Below are 22,235 nucleotides of genomic sequence, written 5' to 3'. Positions count from 1 at the left end.
ATACCCCTTGACTTATTCCACATTTTGTTGTGTTACTGCCTGAATTCAAAATGGATTAAGTATATGTTTTTCTCACTCATCTACACACAATACCCCATAATGACAAAGTGAAAATATGTTTTTCGATTTTTTTTGAAAATGAAATATCACATTTACATAAGTATACACAGCCCCTGAGTCAATACATGTTAGAATCCCCCTTGGCAACGATTACAGCTTTGAGTCTTTCTGGGTAAGTCTCTAAGAGCTTTGCACACCTGGATTGTACAATATTTGCATATTATTCTTTTTTAAATTCTTCAAGCTCTGTTAAGTTGATTGTTAATCATTTTTATACATTTCTATACATCTATACCATTTTCAAGTCTTGCCATAGATTTTCAAGCCGATTTAAGTCAAAACTGTAACTAGGACACTCAGGAACATTCAATGTCGTCTTGGTTAGCAACTCCAGTGTATATTTGGCCTTGTGTTTTAGGTAATTGTCCTGTTGTCACGTTAGTCGAAAGGAGCGGACCAAGGCGCAGCGTGCGTAGAGTTCCACATACTTTATTACAAAGTGAAACTTAACAAAAACAAAGAATAAACGAACGTCCAGTACAGCGCGCACTTAGGCACTAACTGAAAACAATATCCCACAACACAGGTGGGAACAATGGGCAACTTAAGTATGATCCCCAATTAGAGACAACGATAATCAGCTGCCTCTAATTGGGAACCATACAAATACCAACATAGAAATAGAAATGCTAGAAACCCCCCTAGTCACGCTCTGACCTATGGTTAGGGCGTGACACCTGTTGACAGATGAATTTGTCTCCCAGTGTGTTGGAAAACAGACTGAACCAGGTTTGTCTCTATGGTTTTTCCTGGGCTTAGCCCTATTCCGTTTATTTTTATCCCCAAAAACTCCCTCCTTGCCGATGACAAGCATACTCATAACATGATGCAGACACCACGATGCTTGAAAATATGAAGAGTGGTACTCAGTGATGTGTTGTGTTGAATTTTCCACAAACATAACGCTTTGTATTCAGAACAGAAAGTTAATTTCTTTGCCACTCTGTCATTTAGGTGAGTATTGTGGAGTAACTACAATGTTGGTGACCAATCCTCAGTTCTCCTATTACAGCCATTAAACTTTGTAACTGTTTTAAAGTCACCATTGGCCTCATTGTGAAATCCCTGTGTCACGTCGTGTATGTACGTGGCAGGGAAGTCAAGCGCAGGAGAATTAAACTTGGTATATTACATTTACATTTACATTTAAGTCATTTAGCAGACGCTCTTATCCAGAGCGACTTACAAATTGGTGCATTCACCTTATGATATCCAGTGGAACAACCACTTTACAATAGTGCATCTAACTCTTTTAAGGGGGGGGGGTTAGAAGGATTACTTTATCCTATCCTAGGTATTCCTTAAAGAGGTGGGGTTTCAGGTGTCTCCGGAAGGTGGTGATTGACTCCGCTGACCTGGCGTCGTGAGGGAGTTTGTTCCACCATTGGGGTGCCAGAGCAGCGAACAGTTTTGACTGGGCTGAGCGGGAACTGTACTTCCTCAGAGGTAGGGAGGCGAGCAGGCCAGAGGTGGATGAACGCAGTGCCCTTGTTTGGGTGTAGGGCCTGATCAGAGCCTGAAGGTACGGAGGTGCCGTTCCCCTCACAGCTCCGTAGGCAAGCACCATGGTCTTGTAGCGGATGCGAGCTTCAACTGGAAGCCAGTGGAGAAAGCGGAGGAGCGGGGTGACGTGAGAGAACTTGGGAAAGTTGAACACCAGACGGGCTGCGGCGTTCTGGATGAGTTGTAGGGGTTTAATGGCACAGGCAGGGAGCCCAGCCAACAGCGAGTTGCAGTAATCCAGACGGGAGATGACAAGTGCCTGGATTAGGACCTGCGCCGCTTCCTGCGTGAGGCAGGGTCGTACTCTGCGAATGTTGTAGAGCATGAACCTACAGGAACGGGTCACCGCCTTGATGTTAGTTGAGAACGACAGGGTGTTGTCCAGGATCACGCCAAGGTTCTTAGCACTCTGGGAGGAGGACACAATGGAGTTGTCAACCGTGATGGCGAGATCATGGAACGGGCAGTCCTTCCCCGGGAGGAAGAGCAGCTCCGTCTTGCCGAGGTTCAGCTTGAGGTGGTGATCCGTCATCCACACTGATATGTCTGCCAGACATGCAGAGATGCGATTCACCACCTGGTTATCAGAGGGGGGAAAGGAGAAGATTAATTGTTAATTATTAGTATTTAATAACTTAAAACATAAACTCCAAAACCAAAGTCCATAATAAAATAAATGTGGGTGCAAGAACCCGTCGCACACCAATCCATAAAACATGAACATAACATTAAACAATCTCTGATAAGGACATGAGGGGAAACAGAGGGTTAAATACACAACATATAATGAATGGGATTGGAACCAGGTGTGTAAGAAGACCAGACAAAACCAATGGAAAATGAAACATAGATCAATGATGGCTAGAAGACCGGTGACGTCGATCGCCGAGCACCGCCCGAACAAGGAGAGGCCTCGGGGATGACCCGGAGGACGAGGCGCAGGGCGATCCGGATGGAGACGGTGGAACTCTCGTAGCAGGGAAGGATCTAACACGTCCTCCACCGGAACCCAGCAGCTCTCCTCTGGACCGTACCCCTCGCAGTCCACGAGGTACTGAAGGCCCCTCGCCCGACATATTCGAATCCAGGATGGATCGAACGGAGTACGCCGGGACCCCCTCAATATCCAGAAGGGGTGGAGGAACCTGCCGCACCTCAGCCTCCTGGAGCGGGCCAGCCACCACTGGCCTGAGGAGAGAAACATGGAACGAGGGGTTAAAACGGTAATTGGGGGGAAGCTGTAACCTATAACATACCTCGTTCACTCTCCTCAGGACTTTAAATGGCCCCACAAACTGCGGATCCAGCTTCCGGCAGGGCAGGCAGAGGGGCAGGTTTCGGGTCGAGAGCCTCACTGCGGTGACGGTCTGCGCCAACTTTCTGGCGCAGTACAGCGCACTGAAGGTGGACGTGGGCGGCATCCCATGTTTCCTCCGCACGCTGGAACCAGTCGTCCACCGCAGGAGCCTCTGTCTGACTATGATGCCATGGAGCCAGAACCGGCTGATACCCCAATACACACTGAAATGGAGAAAGGTTAGTGGTGGAGTGGCGGAGCAAGTTCTGGGCCGCCCACTCCCCCGGCCGGTCCTGGCAATAAGACCTCAGAAACCTACCCACATCCTGGTTAACTCTCTCTACCTGCCCGTTACTCTCAGGGTGAAAACCTGAGGTAAGGCTGACCGAGACCCCCAGACGTTCCATGAACGCCTTCCAGGCCCTTGACGTAAATTGGGGACCCCGATCAGACACTATATCCTCAGGCACCCCGTAGTGCCCGGAAGATGTGTGTAAACAGGGCCTCCGCAGTCTGTAGGGCCGTAGGGAGACCGGGCAAAGGGAGGAGATGACAGGACTTAGAAAAATGATCCACAACAACCAGGATCGTGGTGTTTCCCTGTGAAGGTGGAAGATCTGTCTGGATAAAATCTTTTTTATCCACCTGTCTGGATAAAATCCACAGACAGGTGCAACCACGGCCGTTGTGGAACGGGTAAGGGTTGTAACTTACCTCTGAGCAGGTGTCTAGGAGCCTTGCACTGGGCGTACACTGAGAAGGAGGAAACATAAACCTTTACGTCTCTTTCTAAAGTGAGCCACCAGTACCTCCCACTAAGACAGCGCACCGTCCGACCGATCCCAGGATGACCAGAGGACGGTGACGTGTGGGCCCAATAGATCAGCCGATCGCGGACAGCAGACGGAACGTACAGACGACCAGCTGGACACTGAGGGGGGAGCGGGCTCTGCACGTGACGCCTGCTCAATGTCCACGTCCAGCTCCCACACTACCGGCGCCACCAAGCAAGAGGCTGGGAGTATATGGGAGTGGGATCCATGGACCGCTCCTCTGTGTCATACAGCCGGGACAGTGCGTCTGCCTTGACGTTCTGGGAGCCTGGTCTGTAAGAGAGGGTAAACACAAAACGGGTGAAAAACATGGCCCACCTTGCCTGACGAGGATTCATTCTCCTCGCTGCCCGGATGTACTCCAGATTGCGGTGGTCAGTCCAGATGAGAAAGGGGTGTTTAGCCCCCTCAAGCCAATGTCTCCAACATTCAAAGCTTTAACGACAGCCAACAGCTCCCGGTCCCCCACATCATAGTTTCGCTCCGCCGGGCTGAGCTTCTTAGAGAAGAAGGCACAGGGGCGGAGTTTTGGTGGCGTACCCGAGCGCTGAGAGAGCACAGCTCCTATCCCAGCCTCGGAGGCGTCCACCTCTACTATGAAGACCAAAGAGGGATCCGGATGCGCCAACACAGGAGCCGAGGTAAACAGAGCATTGACGTGCCTAAAAGCCCCATCAACCCCAGCTGACCACTGCAAGCGCACTGGGTCCCCCTTCAACAGTGAGGTAATGGGAGCAGCTACCTGACCAAAACCCCGGATTACCCTCCGGTAGTAGTTGGCAAACCCTAAGAATCGCTTCACCTCCTTCACCGTGGTGGGAGTCGGCCAATTACACACGGCTGCAATGCGGTCACTCTCCATCTCCACTGCCCTAAGGAAGATGCCCTAGGAAGGAGACGGACTGTTGACAGAACAATAATTTCTCAGCCTTGACATACAGGTCATGCTCCAACAGGCGACCAAGCACCTTGCGCACCAGGGACACATGCTCGGTGCGTGTAGCGGAGTATATCAGAATGTCATCGATATACACCACTACACCCTGCCCGTGCAGGTCCCTGAAAATCTCGTCTACAAAGGATTGGAAGACTGATGGAGCATTCATCAACCCGTACGGCATGACGAAGTACTCATAATGCCCTGAGGTGGTACTAAATGCCGTCTTCCACTCGTCTCCCTCTCGGATACGCACCAGGTTGTACGCACTCCTGAGATCCAGTTTAGTGAAGAAGCGCGCCCCGTGCATTGACTCAATGGCCGTGGCGATAAGAGGTATCGGGTAACTGTACCTCACCGTGATTTGATTTAGACCTCGATAATCAATGCACGGGCGCAGACCTCCATCCTTCTTCACAAAAAAGAAACTCGAGGAGACGGGTGAAGTGGAGAACCGAATGTACCCCTGACGCAGGGAATTGGAGACATATGTCTCCATAGCCACCGTCTCCACTTGCGACAGGGGATACACGTGACTCCTGGGAAGTGCAGCATCTACCAGGAGATCTATCGCACAATCCCCCCATCGATGGGGTGGTAATTGAGTCACCTTCTTTTTACAGAAGGCGAGAGCCAAATCGGCATATTCTGGGGGGATGCACAGGGTGGAGACCTGGTCTGGACTTTCCACCGTAGTAGCACCAACGGAAACCCCTAAACACCTACCTAAGCACTCCTGCGACCACCCCATGAGAGCCCTCTGTGGCCAAGAAATAGTGGGGTTAAGATAAGCTAACCAGGGTAGGCCTAGCACCACTGGATATGCAGGAGAGTCAATAAGGAAAAGACTCTTGGCAGAAGTCGTGAAGTCGTGACACCCTGAGCGGTTTGGAAAACCTCCCTGATCTTTGTGGTTGAATCTGTGTTTGAAATTCACTGCTCGACTGAGGTACCTTACAGATAATTGTATGTGTGGGGTACAGAGATGAGGTAGTCAGAAAAAAATCGTTAACCTATTATTGCACACAGAGTGAGTCCATGCAAGGTATTATGTGACTTGTTAAGCACATTTGTGACCGACCGGCTCAAATCGGCCTTAAGTAGCAAAATTTGAAATTGTGTTTTTTACATTGGATAAAAGTAGAGACCCAGAGCTACAAAATGGTAAATAATACACTGCATTTTTTAGGAACAATGGGAAAGTAATTCTGTTTTGAAAGTTGATAAACTTGTAAACTCACTTTTGAGAAAATGGCCTTTAAATGTTTTGGTACCTAGTGAAGAGCTCTTCTTTGTCTACACCCATTTAGCACCATTCACACCCTCTTAAGCTTTAGCCCCACCCCTCTCGGTTCGCTCTTGGAGCGTTCAGAGCACACACTTGATGCTCTGGCCGATGATTTGTTTACCTCTGTATAACATGACAACAGCCTAACCAGCAACAATTTCATTATGCTTTTTTACCAACGTTTACTGACACCGGCCATATTCAACGGGTGTTGTGCGTTCGTAAATTCATCAGTTATTCTGCACTCTGGCATACTCAGACTGAATTTACGAACGCACCCGAAATGGTTTCTTGCATAGTGGAGTCTTTTGTTAAGACATGTAGCTAAACAATGAACCTAGCTAAGTAAACAGCGTGTAAGACCATAAAATGTGTAAGATCATATGTTAGCTAGCGAGCCAGCCAGCTAGCGTTAGCTAGTTAAACAACAACGAACATAGTACCAAATCATGTCGTTACTACCCTGCATGAATCTGCTGGGAGTTAACCAACCAGGTTCAATGTTAGGCTCTAACTAGCAAAAAAAATGGCTCTAAGATACGAATAATAACATCATGCACGTAACGTTAGCTAGTGAGCCAGCCAACTAGCTAACATTAGGCTCTAACTAGCTAAGCAAACAGCTCTGGGATATGAATAATAACATCATACACGTAACGTTAGCTAGGGAGCCAGCCAGCTAGCTAGCTAACAGTACACTTTAGCTTGAAATGAAACCACTTTGTCAAAATTAGAAACATGTCATATCTGAAAATGTAGCTAGCTAGACTATCATGGATGCCATGTCATGGTTGCCCTTAGTTTGAAGATGAAATCCGGAGACAGGTGTTTTCTCCATCTCTTTAGCTATCATACTCTAATTCCACTGATTTCAAAACTTGATCCTCCAGAAAGTGGATATCAACACTTATGCAGCTCCACTTCACGATACGTTTTTTTTTTTAAATGCAGCGTTTGACAGGATTACCAACACAGACTGACCAGTTCAAATAGACAGAAGTCTTCTAAATGGCAGACCAATCTTAACTCTTCTCTCGGCATGTCCAGCCCAGTCATTATCTCAGCCAATCATGGCTAGTGGGAAGGTTGCTGACTTTTTCTGTTGCTTAACCAACTAGGCTCTAATTTAACAATTTTATTCGGATTTACAGATGGCATACAAGTGTGTTATTAAAGCACATGAACGTTCACGTGTTCCAGAAGGCATTTCTGCCAAAACACATTTTGATAAATCAAAAAGTTTATGTTCAAATGGCTCCTGTGAAGTATTGACCCACTACATATGCCTAGTTTCCTGAAACAAGTCACATTTTTACTCCTGAACTTATTTAGGCTTGCCATAACAAAGGAGTTGAATACTTATTGATTCAAGACATTTCAGCTTTTAAATTAATTAAATGTGTAAAAATTACTAAAAACATAATTCCACTTTGACATTATGGGGTACTGTGTTTATGTCCGTGACAAAATCTCAATGTAATCAATTTTAAATTCAGGCTGTAACACAACAAAATGTGGAAAACATCGAGGGATGTGAATACTTTCTGAAGACACTGTAGATGATTGATGATGAGAGTGAGTCAGAGAGAGTGTGAAAGGACTGATGGGCTAAGATAAATAGGTGAGGGTGTCCGAGTTCAGGTCATGGCTGTAAATACATGAGGTCAGGAGTAATTGCTTCTCACTCTGAACACGACTCGCCACTGTCTCACTAAATCATCCACACTCTCTACGTTTTCTCACTTTGGCCTGACTCTTTGTCAAACTCATTCCGTGGATGCCCGAGAGTCTGCGTGTTTTCTCTCCCCCCGTGTATTTGATTGATGAATTAAGGTCACTAATTAGTAAGGAACTCCCCACGTCTGGTTGTCTAGGGCTTAATTGAAAGGAGAGGAAAAAAACCTGCAGACACTAGGGCCTCCATGGAATGAGTTTGACACCCCTGTGTGAGTACATATAATGTTGGAGGGAGGAGTGTGTGTGTGTGTGTGTGTGTGTGTGTGTGTGTGTGTGTGTGTGTGTGTGTGTGTGTGTGTGTGTGTGTGTGTGTGTGTGTGTGTGTGTGTGTGTGTGTGTGTGTGTGTGTGTGTGTGTGTGTGTGTGTGTGTGTGTGTGTGTGTGTGTGTGAGAGTGAGTGAATCATTATTTCTTTGAGCCCGACCTGTCACTCGCTCACTGAATCATTCTCTTTCTGTTTTTCTTACTTTGGCCTGACTTGAGTGTGTGTGTGTGTAAAACTGCGTCAAAATAAGACTCGTCTCCATGCACAATTTGTTTTGTTACGAAAACATTCAACGATGCTGTGTGTCCTATGTTGTAAGGTTTGTGTTCATGTTTCAGTGTGTGTGCGTGCGTGTGTTTTGTGTTGGAGGTAGAAGAGAGAAGCATTCTGTTCCCCCCCAGGCATCCCAATCCTAGCGGATCAGGTTCAGAATGATGCGACTCTCTCTCGTCACTCTGACTGACGGGATTCTGCTTTATGTCTCTGGGGAACGGGGTTCATGTCTGCATGTTTACATTTTCATGGGTTATGTTCAGAGTCCTCGAATGATTAGATGGGTCAGGGCTGGGTTGATGCACCTTCAGCCTTTGACTATGCATCAGCAACATGTTTTCAATCCACACAACAAAAAAATCCCAAAGCATGGAAAACTGTTTCAGGAAGGATGTCTAATCTTCGTCTGTCTTTTTTGCTCTCCCTCATTGGCAGCAGGATGAAAGAAATACAGAACAAAGAGAAAGGCCTCTATTCTTGTTCATCCCTATTGTTTGTATTCTGTTGTCCTTCTACTATGCTGAACTTGTGTATGTGTGAACGCGACAAAGGAACACCCGAGGATAAAGGTGAAGGCAGCTTCCTGACGAAACGCTGGTGAATAGACAGACAGACGGAAGGACGGCGGGCAGACAGACACAGGCAGCCTGTTCCTCTACTACTGCTGTGCTTTATTTCTAGACTTTAAAAGGGTACTCCCTGCCTCTCTCTCCTCCCTACCCTCAGTACTTCCTGTCACCTAGTGACCCATGGAGAACTGGAGAGACCCTTGGAGGGAATCCGTCTACGTCCCTGTAAAAGTCAGACAATCAACCAGACATACTAGACAGCTAGTGTGAAATGTAACGCCTTGTATAATGCTATATGTGGAATGCTATATGGCACTTGAAATGACCCCTTCTATATTCTCCTCTGTTAGAATAGGTAAGGTTAAAGCAGATTTCTAATGTAACACGGCGTATGTGGCCCGGCCTATTATGGCACAGTTCATTAGATTCCTGCCTCCGCACCTTAAGACCCACAGTCCAAGTCCAATTTTCAGCCACCTTCTTCCTCCCTACACAGTGTCTGTAGTGTTTCTCAATGAGGAGAGAAATCATTACTAACATCATAGAAGGAGTACTGCAGGTTAAAGGGCAGTATTGATTGTTAATAAGGGAACTTGATGACAGGGTGGATGATATAGTGTCACTGTATTAAGAACAAATTACAAGCTGAAAGGGTCACATGATGAGAGACAAGATTGCAGATGGGCTGTGTCTGAAAACATTACTAGTCATCAAATCCTTGCTTCCTCCATCCTTGATAATTCCATTCCAACCAGGGTCTCCAATCAGGGTCTCTCCTGGACCTCCTCCTCCAAAGTTTAACAGCTAACATTTTCAGACATAGCCAGGATGTAGAAAAAGCAAAGTGCATGGGCTTTGTTTTCCTTGTGGCTTTCAGTAGCAGATATGTGCCCAGCACATATCTGCTACTGAAAGCCACAGTAGCAGTAGCAGATATGGGTGGATGTTGTCCCTGTTTCTACGGGTCAAGGCCATGCACAGCATAAGGATGTGATGGATACCACTAACCTCATGACCATGGTGTTAAAAGCATCACAAAGTCACGTTATTGACAGAACCTGATATTATTTATGTAGTGATTGAATATTATTTGCAGCTGTCAGGTAATGGGAAAACAGTAGAATACCAGCAACCAAAAAATGGGTGTTTACTTAGATATTACATGGTAAAATGGTAATTACACAATAATAACCTATGAGTTTGTTTCTTTGGGGTGGTGGGGTGGTGTTGAAGTGTTTTGTTGAAGTATGTGGAAGTGACAGATGGATAACTCAAGCTGTTCTGAAGTAACTGTAGCCTGCTGTAGCTAGGTGAGGACATCTGTTTGTTTTATGGATGCTGTTCCCTCCCCCCTCTCTCCCCCCAGGGGGTAATCAGGGCCTCTCCTGGACCCTGCATGGAGCACAGAGCACTGAGGACCAAACAGGAGGATAATCTGGATGGAGGATAGGGAAGGGGCTAGGAGCTGGGATCAGTGCGTGCATTATGATCGGAATGTCTACCGCCCCAATGCAGTGACCCTGCTTTAGGCTCCATGTCTGTGTGAGAAAGTGTGTGTAAAGTAATGCCCGTGTGTGTGTGTGTTACTACAACACACACACACGCACACACACACACACATGGGCATTACTTTACACACACTTTCTCACACAAACATGGAGCCTAAAGCAGGGTCACTGCATTGGGGCGGTAGACATTCCGATCATAATGTGTGTGTGTGTGCGTGCGTGCGTGCGTGCGTGCGTGCGTGTGTGCGTGTTGTAGTAACGACCATGTGTAGCACTCAGACAAACAACATATTTTATTACAATGTTTTGACTGCTAATTACATGCTGGCCTTCTGTCAAGCGGGTCAAAATAAGGTCAATGCTGTATATCTTCATCATTGACACAACCACAATATCTGGTTAGTCAACACCTTCAGAACTGTTATGGAACCAACTAGACAGCCTACTTTTAACACTGTACTTGCTAAGTGTAGGGGTTGTAGACTTGTAAATCTGGCTCAATGTCCTGTGTGTACCAGGCTGCCTCAGGCGGTGTCATATCCAGATGCTACCAGACTGTGCCAGTAGGGTAGTGTTATCCTAACAGATTGGTCACTCTCCATCAATGACAGGTGCAGATCAGGAATGGTTTTCATTATGTTGTTGTATCCTTGTTACATATCTCTTTAATGATACAGATCGTTTCTCAGGTTGTCCTCTCCCCTGGTAGATGATGCATGGACAATAGGATTACTGACCATGGTAGAAACATGTCCTGGCAATTGGGATCAATGCCGCTGAGGCATATCCTGTGTCTGGGTGGGAATTAGACCTTCAAATATGTTATCTGTGATTTATTAATCGTGCCTGTTGCAACGGGAACCGTTAGAACAGTTTATAAAGTGCAAACCCTGTCCACCTGTCACTCCAGGCAGGCTAAAGCATACTCTTTAATAATTGAACGATTTTTTAAGTGTTTGAATCCAGGTCTGGTAGGAATTGATGAGTCTCGCAGGACTGCAGCCAACTTTTTCTAGCTCTGATTTTGGGCACCCTAACTGAATCCATTGCTAAGGAATTCTGCAACATTGTCAAAAAAAATGTAAGTCATCATCAGTAGACTAGGCTCTATCACTGTCACGGCTCAGGAGAAGACCCAGATGCAGACAGTTTCGAAGTAACATGGTTTATTACAAAAGCAGAGAGGGGCAGGCAAACGACAGGTCAAGGGCAGGCAGAGTTCAGTAGTCCAGTGCAGTCCGAAGGTACAGAACAGCCGACAGGCCCAGGGTCAGGGCAGGCAGAGGTCAATAATCCAGGGTGGTATAACAAGGTAAAAAATGACAAGCAGGCTCAGGGTCAAGACAGGCAGAATGGTCAAAAACCGGGAAAGCTAGAAAACAGGAACTAGAGGTGGACAGGAGCACGGGAAAAAACGTTGGTAGGCTTGACGAAACAAAACGAACTGGCAACAGACAAACAGAGAACACGGGTATAAGTACACTGGGGATAATTGGGAAGATGGGCGACACCTGGAGCGGGGTGGAGACAAGCACAAAGACAGGTGAAACAGATCAGGGTGTGACAGTACCCCCCCCCCCCCCCCCCCGCTCAGGGTGCCGGCGTTGGAACTCAGCGATGAAGCCTGGGTCCAGGATGTCCCTGACGGGGAACCAGCACCTCTCCTCCAGGCCATAACCCTCCCAGTCAACCAGGTACTGGAATCCCCTGCCCCTCGGTCAATCCTTCAGGAGGCGCCTCACCGTGTACGCCGGTTGGCCGTCAATGAGACGGGGGAAGAGGGGTAGGCCTAGAAACAGAAGACAAAGGGCTGTGAGACATAGCTTTAATCCTAGACACATGAAAAGTGGGATGTATACGGAGGGTAGGGGGGACCAGAAGACGAACAGCAGAGGGGCTAATAATCTTGGAGATGGGGAAAGGGCCGACCAATTCAATCATCAAGTTTGCAGACGACACAACAGTAGTAGGCCTGATTACCAAGCATGACGAGACAGTCTACAGGGAGGAGGTGAGGGCCCTGGGAGTGTGGTGCCAGGAAAATAACCTCTCACCCAACATAAACAAAACAAAGGAGCTGATCATGGACTTCAGGAAACAGCAGAGCACCCCCCCCCTATCCACATTGACAGGATTGCAGTGGAGAAGGTGAAAAGCTTCAAGTTCCTCGGCATACACATCACTGACAAACTGAAATGGTCCACCCACACAGACACTGTGGTGATGAAGGCGCAACAGCGCCTCTTCAACCTCAGGAGACTGAAGAAATTTGTCTTGGCACCTAAAACCCTCACAAACTTTTAGAGATGCACAATTGAGAGCATCCTGTCGGGCTGTATCACTGCCTGGTACGGCAACTGCACTGCCCGCAATCGCAGGGCACTCCAGACGGTGGTGCGGTATGCACAACACATCACCGGGGGAAGACGACCTGCTCTCCAGGACACCTACAGCACCCGATGTCACAGGAAGGCCAAAAAGATAATTGAGGACAACCACCACCCGAGCCACTGCCTGTTCACCCCGCTATCATCCAGAAGGCGACGTCAGTACAGGTGCTTTAAAGCTGGGGCCGAGAGACTGAAAAACAGCTTCTATCTCAAGGCCATCAGACTGTTAAATAGCCATCACTGGCACCTTAGTGGCTGCTGCCCTAAATACATAGACTTGAAATCACTGGCCACTAGTCACTTTAATAATGTTTACATATTTTGCACTACTCATCTCATATATATACTGTATTATATTCTATTCTACTGTATTTTATTATATGCCGCTACGACATTGCTCGTCCAAATATTTATATATGTGTATGTGACCAATACAATTTGATTTGATTTGAATAGTAGATCTTTGCCAGAAAAGAGGGATAGGCCAATGAGTGATATATGTTTCAGTTAGGTTGGTTCTTAGTGTTCATAGAAATGGTTATCAACTGTACCGCAGAGATGGAACGTAAGTCACAGAAAATAGATGTTGTGGTGGCAGCTGCAGAAAAGTACTTGGGGGTACGAGATTTGACTTCAGAAAAGTTACAGGGTGTATTGAGTGGTAATGTCCCGTCCTCTCATGTCGTTGGCCTGGGGTTGGATCAGAGAGATTAGAAGAAGAAGAAGAAGAAGAAGAAGAAGAAGAAGAAGAAGAATGTACACTCCAGTCCAATTGGTGGCAGTAGTGCACCTTTTGGTTGCCAAACGCCATTAAAAAAAAACAGAAAAGTTCACCACTACTTCCTGCAACCAACAACAGCGTGTAGGTGTCGTTGGAGCTTATACAAAATCAAAATGGTAAATATAGACTATACTATGAGGTGTTGGATGAGTATTGATAATATGTAGTGAAGGGCCAGGCTATCATAAATTGAATTTGAGTAGCTATCATAAATTTGTGCGCTTTTGTTGGGATTATCCATATAGCTAGCTAGTTAGCAGCTAAGTTAGCTAGCTAACTTGTTAGCCGCTTTTGCTTTGCACTGTATGTGAAAGGCTAGTTTGACTAGCTATGAATTTAAGTAGCTAGCTGTGAGATGGAGCTAATGTGATCAAATGTACACTAATGCTAGCTAGTCTCAACAACACATGTGAACGATATAATTTCAGAGTTTACCGCTGAATCCCAAACCGTTCCTGAACGGTCTTACTGGCAAGCCCGTGATGGTGAAGCTGAAGTGGGGTATGGAATACAAGGGATACCTGGTGTCCGTGGACAGCTACATGAACATGCAGGTACGTGGACCAGGCGATGTCTAAAATGTGTGAACATTATTATCCTCAAATGGTCAAATGCACCAATGTACAGCATGTTCTGGAATGATTACCCAATGTGCACACAACTACATCCAGAGCCATACATAATGTACATGTCTGGTTTTGCATTGCCATTTGTAACATATCTATAATAACAGTCAATATCTATAAAGTCTAGCTATAAAATCTATTGTCTCTGATTTATAGTTGGCCAACACTGAAGAGTATGTAGATGGAGCGTTGGCTGGACACCTAGGAGAGGTGCTTGTCAGGTAAGTTCAGTGGAATGCTCATCGCTTTACTTGCACTTCACATAGCTTATGATTACACACACATTAGCCTGGTCCCAGATCTGTTTGTGCTGCCTTGTTCACTCCTATTATGGTCATCATAGTTTGGTGTGACAATGACCATAGGAGTTTCAAGACAACACAAACAGACCTGGGACCAGGCTACACGCATATCAACTGATTGTAGAATTAGCCCTTCTCTCTGTCATAGAACCAGCCTGCACTGAGCTAACAGTTTCCATGTGTTTCCCCTCCGCACAGATGCAACAATGTCCTGTTCATAAGAGGAGTAGAAGAGGAGGAAGAGGATGGGGAAATGAAAGAAGCTTGAAAGCTGAATGCTTCAGCAGGCTTCTTCTACTTTCTTTAGTTTTTTTTTTTTTTTTTTCATCCGGTCGCTAATCTTGTTCACTGAATTAGTCCTCATTTTTTAATGAAAAACATTTTGTTGTGAAAACAGTTATGTATTTTTTATATGATGATGATGAACCAAGCTGTTGTGCCTCTCAGGGCACAAGGATAATAAAATTGTGCATATTGCACTTTTCAGGAACATCTTTTTATGGTATTATTTTGTGGTGAGGCAAGAATATTAAACAATTGAGTTATTTTATCAAAGTGTACAGGACATTTAATTATCGATCTAACTGACGTAACAGACAATGGCACATTTACGAATAGTGCATTTTTGTAAATCATTTGGCTAGCTAAAATATAGACCTAACATAAAAGCTCATTTATAATCAGTAATTGTCTTCAGACGCCAACCTTACGACAATTCGATCTGAACTGAAATTAAGAGCGGTCTGGCATGATCATACAGAGTGTATGTCACTGTTTCTCATTTTTCACACAGGGTGGCATTCCTTAGCCTGGCGGGCTGTTTTGGGAACTGTTAGGTACAATTAAAAGTATACTTCAGGCACCACTATACCACTGAATACTCTCCCAAGTATTCAAATGCTAATGTCTGTTCGGATATTCAAATAACCGTGCCCATCCTTATTTGTCAGCCCGGTACTTTCCAAAGGAGAAGATCCTGAACTTATGCTCCAGCTCAGAGGTCTTTTCCTCCCTCAGAATGGTGTTTATCAGGATGTCTATCTGCTGCACTCGTATGCGGGTCTCACTCTTCATGTATGTTACACAAGTAGATGGACACAGTGTTTGCAGTTAGGCTGAGTGCCTGTCGGCTTTCATATGCCTACCCCAAATGTAGTTGTATTAAAAATAAACTATCGCATATACATAAGTATTCAGACCCTTTACTCAGTACTTTGAAGCACCCTTGGCAACGATTACAGCCTCGAGTCTTCTTGGGTATGACGCTGCAAGCTTTGCACACCTGTATTTGGTGAGTTTTTCCCGTTTGGGATGGGGAGCGTCGCTGTACGGCTATTTTAACGTCTTTCCAGAGATGTTCGATCGGCTTCAAGTCCGGGCTCTGGCTGGGCCACTCAAGGACATTCAGAGACTGCGTTGTCTTGGCTGTGTGATTAGGGTCATTGTCCTGTTGGAAGGTGAACCTTCGCCCCAGTCTGAGGTCCTGAGTGCTCTGGAGCAGGTTTTTGAGGATCTCTGTACTTTGCTCTGTTCATCTTTCCCTCGATCCTGACTAATCTCCCAGTCCCTGCCGCTGAAAAACATCCACACAGCATGATGCTGCCACCATCATGCTTCACCGTAGGGATAGTGCCAGGTTTCCTCCAGATGTGACGCTTGGCATTCAGGCCAGAAAATCTTGTTTCTCATGGTCTGAGAGTCTTTAGGTGCCTTTTGGCAAACTCGCAAACGGGCTGTCGTGCCTTTTACTAAGGAGTGGCTTCCGTCTGTCCACTCTACCATAAAGGCCTGATTGGTGGAGTGCTGCTGAGATGGTTGTCCTTCTGGAAGGTGCTCTGATCTCCATAGAGGAACCCTGGAGCTCTTTCAGAGTGCCAGCTTTAGGAAGAGTCTTGGTGGTTCCTAACTTCTTCCATTTAAGAATGATGGAGGGCACTGTGTTCTTGGGCACCTTCAATGCTGCAGAAATGTTTTAGTACCCTTCCCCAGATGTTAACCTCGACATAATCCTGTCTCGGATCTCTACGGCCAATTCCTTCGACCTCATGGCTTGGATTTTGCACTGACATGCACTGTCAACTGCACTGTGTGTGCCTTTCCAAATCATCTTCAATCAATTGAATTTACCACAGGTGGAGTCCAATCAAGTTGTAGAAACATCTCAAGGATGATCAATGAAAACAGGATGCACCTGAGCTCAATTTCGAGTCTCATAGCAAATAGTCTGAATACCTTATGTAAATAAGGTATTTCAGTTTTTTATTTTTAATACATTTGCAGACATTTCTAAAAAACGGTTTTTGCTTTCTCATTGTGTATATTAATGATAGTTTAATTTTTTTTAATCCATTTTAGAATAAGGCTTTAACATAACAAATTGTGGAAAAAGTCCAAATGTTTGAATACTTTGGTATTGGTCGTGTTCATTAGACATGAAACGGAAGAAATGAGGGACTGCTTGGATTTGTCCAATACGAATTGTATGCCCAACTGCCCTTCCTTACAATGTATTTATGTTCAGCACTCTCCTATTATGCAGACAATGCAGTCTAGTCTATCTCTAACTATATACAGTATTTAGCTGGTAGCCTATTTACACAGTGTACAAAACATTAAGAACACCTTCCTAATATTGAGTTGCATCCCCTTTTGCCCTCAGAACAGCCTCAGTTCATTGAGGCATGGACTCTACAAGATGTAGAAAACGTTCCACAGGGATGCTGGCCCATGTTGACTCCACTACCTCCCACAGTTGTGTCAAGTTGGCTGGATGTCCTTTGGGTGGTGGAACATTCTTGATACACACGGAAAACTGTTGAGCGTGAAAAGCCCAGCAGCGTTGCAGTTCTTGATACACTCAAATAATTTCGCCTGTCACATGCCATGCCCTGACGCAGGAAAAAAATTGATTTAGTTTTGGTACCAGACTAACTTATGATTTTGTTTGAAGAGCATACAGACTGGCTGCTTACTGCCAGTTCACCCTATGTGCACACGGGATAATTGGATAAGGTGTACAGCAAATCCCTGTGTGTGTGATCTCTTCCATAAGGCGCACATACCCAGAAGCAAGTGGCATCTACATAGGGTTTGAGTTTAAACAAAGCCAGTTAATTTAGTAAATCTAGCCTCCTGTACTTATTTCAAGACATAGATCTAATGCCAGCGCCTTGTGTAAAAAATTGTATTAGTTAGCTCGTCCACTATAACAACAAGTTCAAGTGGAACCAGAGAAACTTGCTTGGAAGATACAACTACTTTCAAAGTGCACTTTACCCGCTGGCCCTGTTGCTAGAGTAGTGACTTAAACTAAACTAGCTTTGGCTGCCATCTATTGTCAAGGAATGGTAACTACACTGGGCAGCTTGTTGGCAGGCTCAAAGAAGACTAATAATATTAGCAGATGCTTTTATCCAAAGCGGACTGGGTACATGGTGGTGGAAACAGATCACAGAAAGAAGATTACAATGCATAGTAAATTACAGGGTTATTACGTTGTTTTTACAAGTTCCAATATAACAAGAAGAGGATTCACAGGAAAGGCTGTGAAAGGCTGTGGTCTTTGCCTCATGCACAAGATCAATAGACACTACAACAGTAGCTTACCTAAAAGGAGCAAACAGCAATTGCTCCATACATATTTGCACTTGTAAATTAATGAAATGTACCCATTGACTCTTGAAGAATATGACTTATAAATGTCTCATGAGCTTAGTTCAACTGTCGTACCCCATCAGAACCCAAAATATAAGCTTGTTTTATTCCAACGTTTGTATTTAAAAAAAAAAAAATAACATTTAAACAAACACAATATAGCCCCAAAACATGGTTAAAACTATAACTTTGCTATCATGGATGGCCAGTACTTCCACCGATTGCTCTGTCTATGAATTTGAGAGTGATTAAATTTCTCCAGCCCCATCCCTGAGTTTTTTACCGAATCAGGGGCATGGAGAACACTTTGTTATTTTTTCTACTGCTTTAAGAAGTTAAGTTGCAGATTAAATACACACCAAAATATTACAGATACTATAAAAATGTCCCATCACTCAGACAATTAATACAAAGCATGCAACACAGCAAGCAATCAATAAATCAAATGTATTTTACAAAGCCCTTTTTACATCAAAATAATAACAACCACAATGGTTATAGAGGGTGCAACAGTTCAACACCTCAGGAGCAAATGTCGGCTGGCTTTTCATAGCCGAGCATTCGGAGGTTGAGACAGCAGGTCCGGGAGAGAGAGTCGAAACAGCAGGTCCGAGACAAGGAAACACGTCTGTTTAAAAGGTGAAAAAAAAATCTGTGGAAAAGCAATTCCACCCCGATTCCCTTTATGGATGGGTGTATCTTTGAATTCGCTGTTGAATGGCCTGCTCCTTCTCCATTTTCGGAAACACCAGTCCGCTTCCCCAAGGTGACCGCCACTCTCTCTTTTTGGGCACTCAAGAGAGTCTGCTGGGATGGTCCTAGATATAAGTTACACAAATCATTTTAGGTAATTTCCTCTCAACCAGCAGAGGAACTACCATCACAAACTGACTTGGCCATCTGTACTGTTGACCACAAGGCTATGTGCATAAACTTCTTTCACCCCATATTGTCAACTATTTTTATGTCTACATCTGACATAATATAGCACACTTACCATGGGCACAGCGGTCAACGATGCAGTCTAGAAGCTCAGGCCTGAAACACCATGTCTTCTCCCCCTTGGTGGGTTTCAACACAAATGCCCTGGCAGCCTTGGAGAACTCTTGCTTGAAACGGAGCACTCCCTCATTTGTTGTAGCCTGATGTCTGTCCACCGAATAATTGTGGCCACCTGGAGTCTTGCAGCATCCCCTGTAGGCCGGACTTGTTCCTCCTGGGCACGTATTTAGTGTACAGGGCATGTACACTCTCAAGTTCACCTATCTGAACACACTTCGTCACCTACAATAGAAAATGAATGTAACTAGAGATGAATAAGTAGGCTCCTACAATTATACTACAACCAATTGATAATCAATCAATTGGTTGTAGTTATTCACATAGGAATGCACAAATAACTAAAACAAGGTTTGAAAAACGTGCTTATCCATTTACTAAAAATGTTGCAATATATATCCAGAAATAGTTTAGAGTTTATTTACCTTCGAGATCCTTCAACAATCTCGGGTTGAGGATGTGTGCCTTCTTCAGGTGTGAAGGGGGGGGGGGGGGGGGGGGTGCTCACAGCAGTTGAGTGGTGCTCATTCGTAACGTGGTGAACTGTGGTGATCCACTTTTCTTTTAGCACCTGGACACTCCCACCAGCAGCGGCAGCACAGTACCGCAAGTGGTGTGTTAATGCCCTTGCCCATGGCAGTACCTGAGACAGACAGGGAATAAATGAGACACCTGAGTCACTGACTTGAATCACCATGATCATATAGTTCTGATCTTACTATCGAATACATGACAGTACCTCTGGCTTCCCGACGGCCACCGGCTTTTTCCTCACACCTTTGGCCATGTGCCAAAAGCTCATACTCATGCCAGATACTGTATGAGCATAGGAGTCCCTCAAGTGCACCCTCACATGTGGATGCCTGTCAGTGGCCAGGGTTTCAATACTGCATCCATGGGCCTGTTAGGAAAATAATAAAAGCATTATTACTAAAAAAGGTACCCAAGTGCTCTTCGTACATCCACCAAATACACACTTACAACCCTTCGGCAAGCTACAAAATATAGGTTAGGCTATAGCTTACCTCAAAATGATTTTAAAATAACTTTTAGGTTTCAGCATGCGATTGCTTTTCTTAAATATGTTTAATGGTGTGTATTATGTGTTTTACTATAGTGTGTTTTGTCGGGCTGTTGTGTTTTATTTATGTATTGCGTTTTATTTGGAAGCGTATACAGGGCTCTCTTGTAAAATAGTTTTATCTCAATGTTTACGCATGAAGGTTAATTAAAAAAATTATGTGTTGCAGGCATCTCACTAATCCCTCTGTCCCTCTGTCCAACCAGTAGCCATTCTTCAATTGGGTCACATGCACATGCACACCTGATCCTGGGCAGGATCAGGTGGGAAGCAGAGTCCAGGATGGTGTAAGTGCCAAAGAAGGCACATTGGCCTGGCGAATCACACCGTGCGTCTCCAGATACAATCAGTGGACTGTCACCAATTCTAGCCAGAATGGTCTCTGTGTGCTGGGTCCACATGTGTGTAACCTCTGGCACAATGTAGATGCGAGGTTGGTTTGCAAACTGTCGCAGTGACATGGACACCAGGCTGAGGCAACATGTTTCCACAAATGTGGAGTGGGAGCCGCCAGTTAGGAAGACCGGTGATGGTACCAACAGATTCCCTGCAAACATTTCCCACTCTGGTCTGGGACTCCAACTTCCTCCTGGGGTCCACAACACACTCGGTCTCCATGGTGATGGAAAAACCATTTCTTTTCAGGGATGAACTGATGACACCTGCTCGACATCCTGGCTCATGAACAACTCCTTCAGCATGCTATGTTTCAGATCTTGCACACACTCGTTGATAGTATCTCATGGTTCACACTGTGATGATTGTAATTCTGAGCTCTCAGTTTCATACAGCGGATCCTGGTCTTCCCTCATCTCACTCGTTCTCTCTGTCAGCTCCATCTGTGGCGGTGGTGAGCGCAATCTAGCTAGGCCTCGAGCTCTTTGGTGATGGCCCCGGTGAACCTCTTCTCCACCGCAGTACAGGAACACTCTGACACCCAGGGGTCAGTTTGGCATGCTGTACTAATCATTATTTCCTGTTGGTAGAAAAAAATGAAGGCATCTGTTAGGCTATAGCTACATTCTTCACAAATCACTATTATGCAGACAATGCAGTCTAGCCTATCTATAACTATATACAGTATTTTGTGTACAAGTATATTGTATATCCATTATTTTGTGTACAAGTATATAAAACATTAGGAACAACACTTTAATATTAAGTTGTACCCCCTTTTGCCCTCAGAACTGCCTCAATTTGTTAGGGCATGGACTCTACAGTACAAGGTGTCAAAAGTACAAGGATGCTGGCCCATGTTGACTCCAATGCTACCCACAGTTGGGTCAAGTTGGCTGGATGTCCTTTGGGTGGTGTATTCTTGATACACACGTGAAACTGTTGAGCATGAAAAGCCCAGCTGCGTTGCAGTTGTTGACCCAAACTGGTGCGCCTGGCACCTACTAACATAGCTGTTCCAAGCCACTTAAATCTTTTGTTATTGTAATCATTTTTTGAATATTCGATGATGGTTGTTGACGTCATCCGCCTATATTCAATGGAGAGAGACAATTTCGATATAAAGTGTTTTTCTCAAAGTTGCCTGGATGTTACGTCTCCTACTTACTTCAGTACACTCATAACAACTTAAGCATTGCGAACTTCTATTCGATCAAATAAACCTCGATCGAATAAACCTTAAAGCAAATAAGCGATCCATTTTTTATTGACCAAATTCGACAATCTCTCATTGACCAAACAAAAACTCCTTGCTGGTGGGCGAAACAACAACAAAAACGCCACCTGCCGGAGGGAGACAGATGTTCCACCTCGTTGGGCCTCTCTTCCTCTTCCTCACTTCCTCCTCGAGGATGACAGATTGTGTCTTCGAATGAACAGTAGCCTTAGAAATAACATGGATTTGCATGTACCTCCTACACAGGATGAAAACATTTTGAGGCATTAAGATGTCATCTTAAAAACAAACAAACGTTTTGTTAAGACAAATGAACCCAAATATATTATTTGGCATTAACAAGCTACCTATCTTGTATTTAACTAGGCAAGACAGTTGA

General features: G+C 45.0%; 1 protein-coding gene and 1 pseudogene across 1 annotated transcript; one reads left to right on the top strand and one right to left on the bottom strand.

Annotated features, from left to right (window-relative positions):
* LOC139539355 (netrin-4-like) overlaps window positions 1-4,615 on the bottom strand; it is an 11,447-nt pseudogene extending 6,832 nt beyond the window's left edge.
* Window positions 4,616-13,482: 8,867 nt separating this feature from the next.
* On the top strand, window positions 13,483-14,919 carry LOC139540386 (small nuclear ribonucleoprotein F-like). The gene is made up of 4 exons (XM_071344170.1): window positions 13,483-13,617; window positions 13,930-14,055; window positions 14,284-14,348; window positions 14,628-14,919. The coding sequence occupies exons 1-4, from the start codon at window positions 13,615-13,617 to the stop codon at window positions 14,695-14,697; spliced, it is 264 nt and encodes an 87-aa protein (XP_071200271.1). The 5' UTR covers window positions 13,483-13,614; the 3' UTR covers window positions 14,698-14,919.
* The last annotated feature ends 7,316 nt before the right edge of the window (window positions 14,920-22,235 follow it).

The sequence above is a fragment of the Salvelinus alpinus genome, chromosome 15, assembly GCF_045679555.1.
Source record: "Salvelinus alpinus chromosome 15, SLU_Salpinus.1, whole genome shotgun sequence".
NCBI classification, from domain to species: domain Eukaryota; kingdom Metazoa; phylum Chordata; class Actinopteri; order Salmoniformes; family Salmonidae; genus Salvelinus; species Salvelinus alpinus.
Note: the sequence above shows the minus strand (reverse complement) of the source record. Positions and strands in the feature narration are given on the sequence as shown.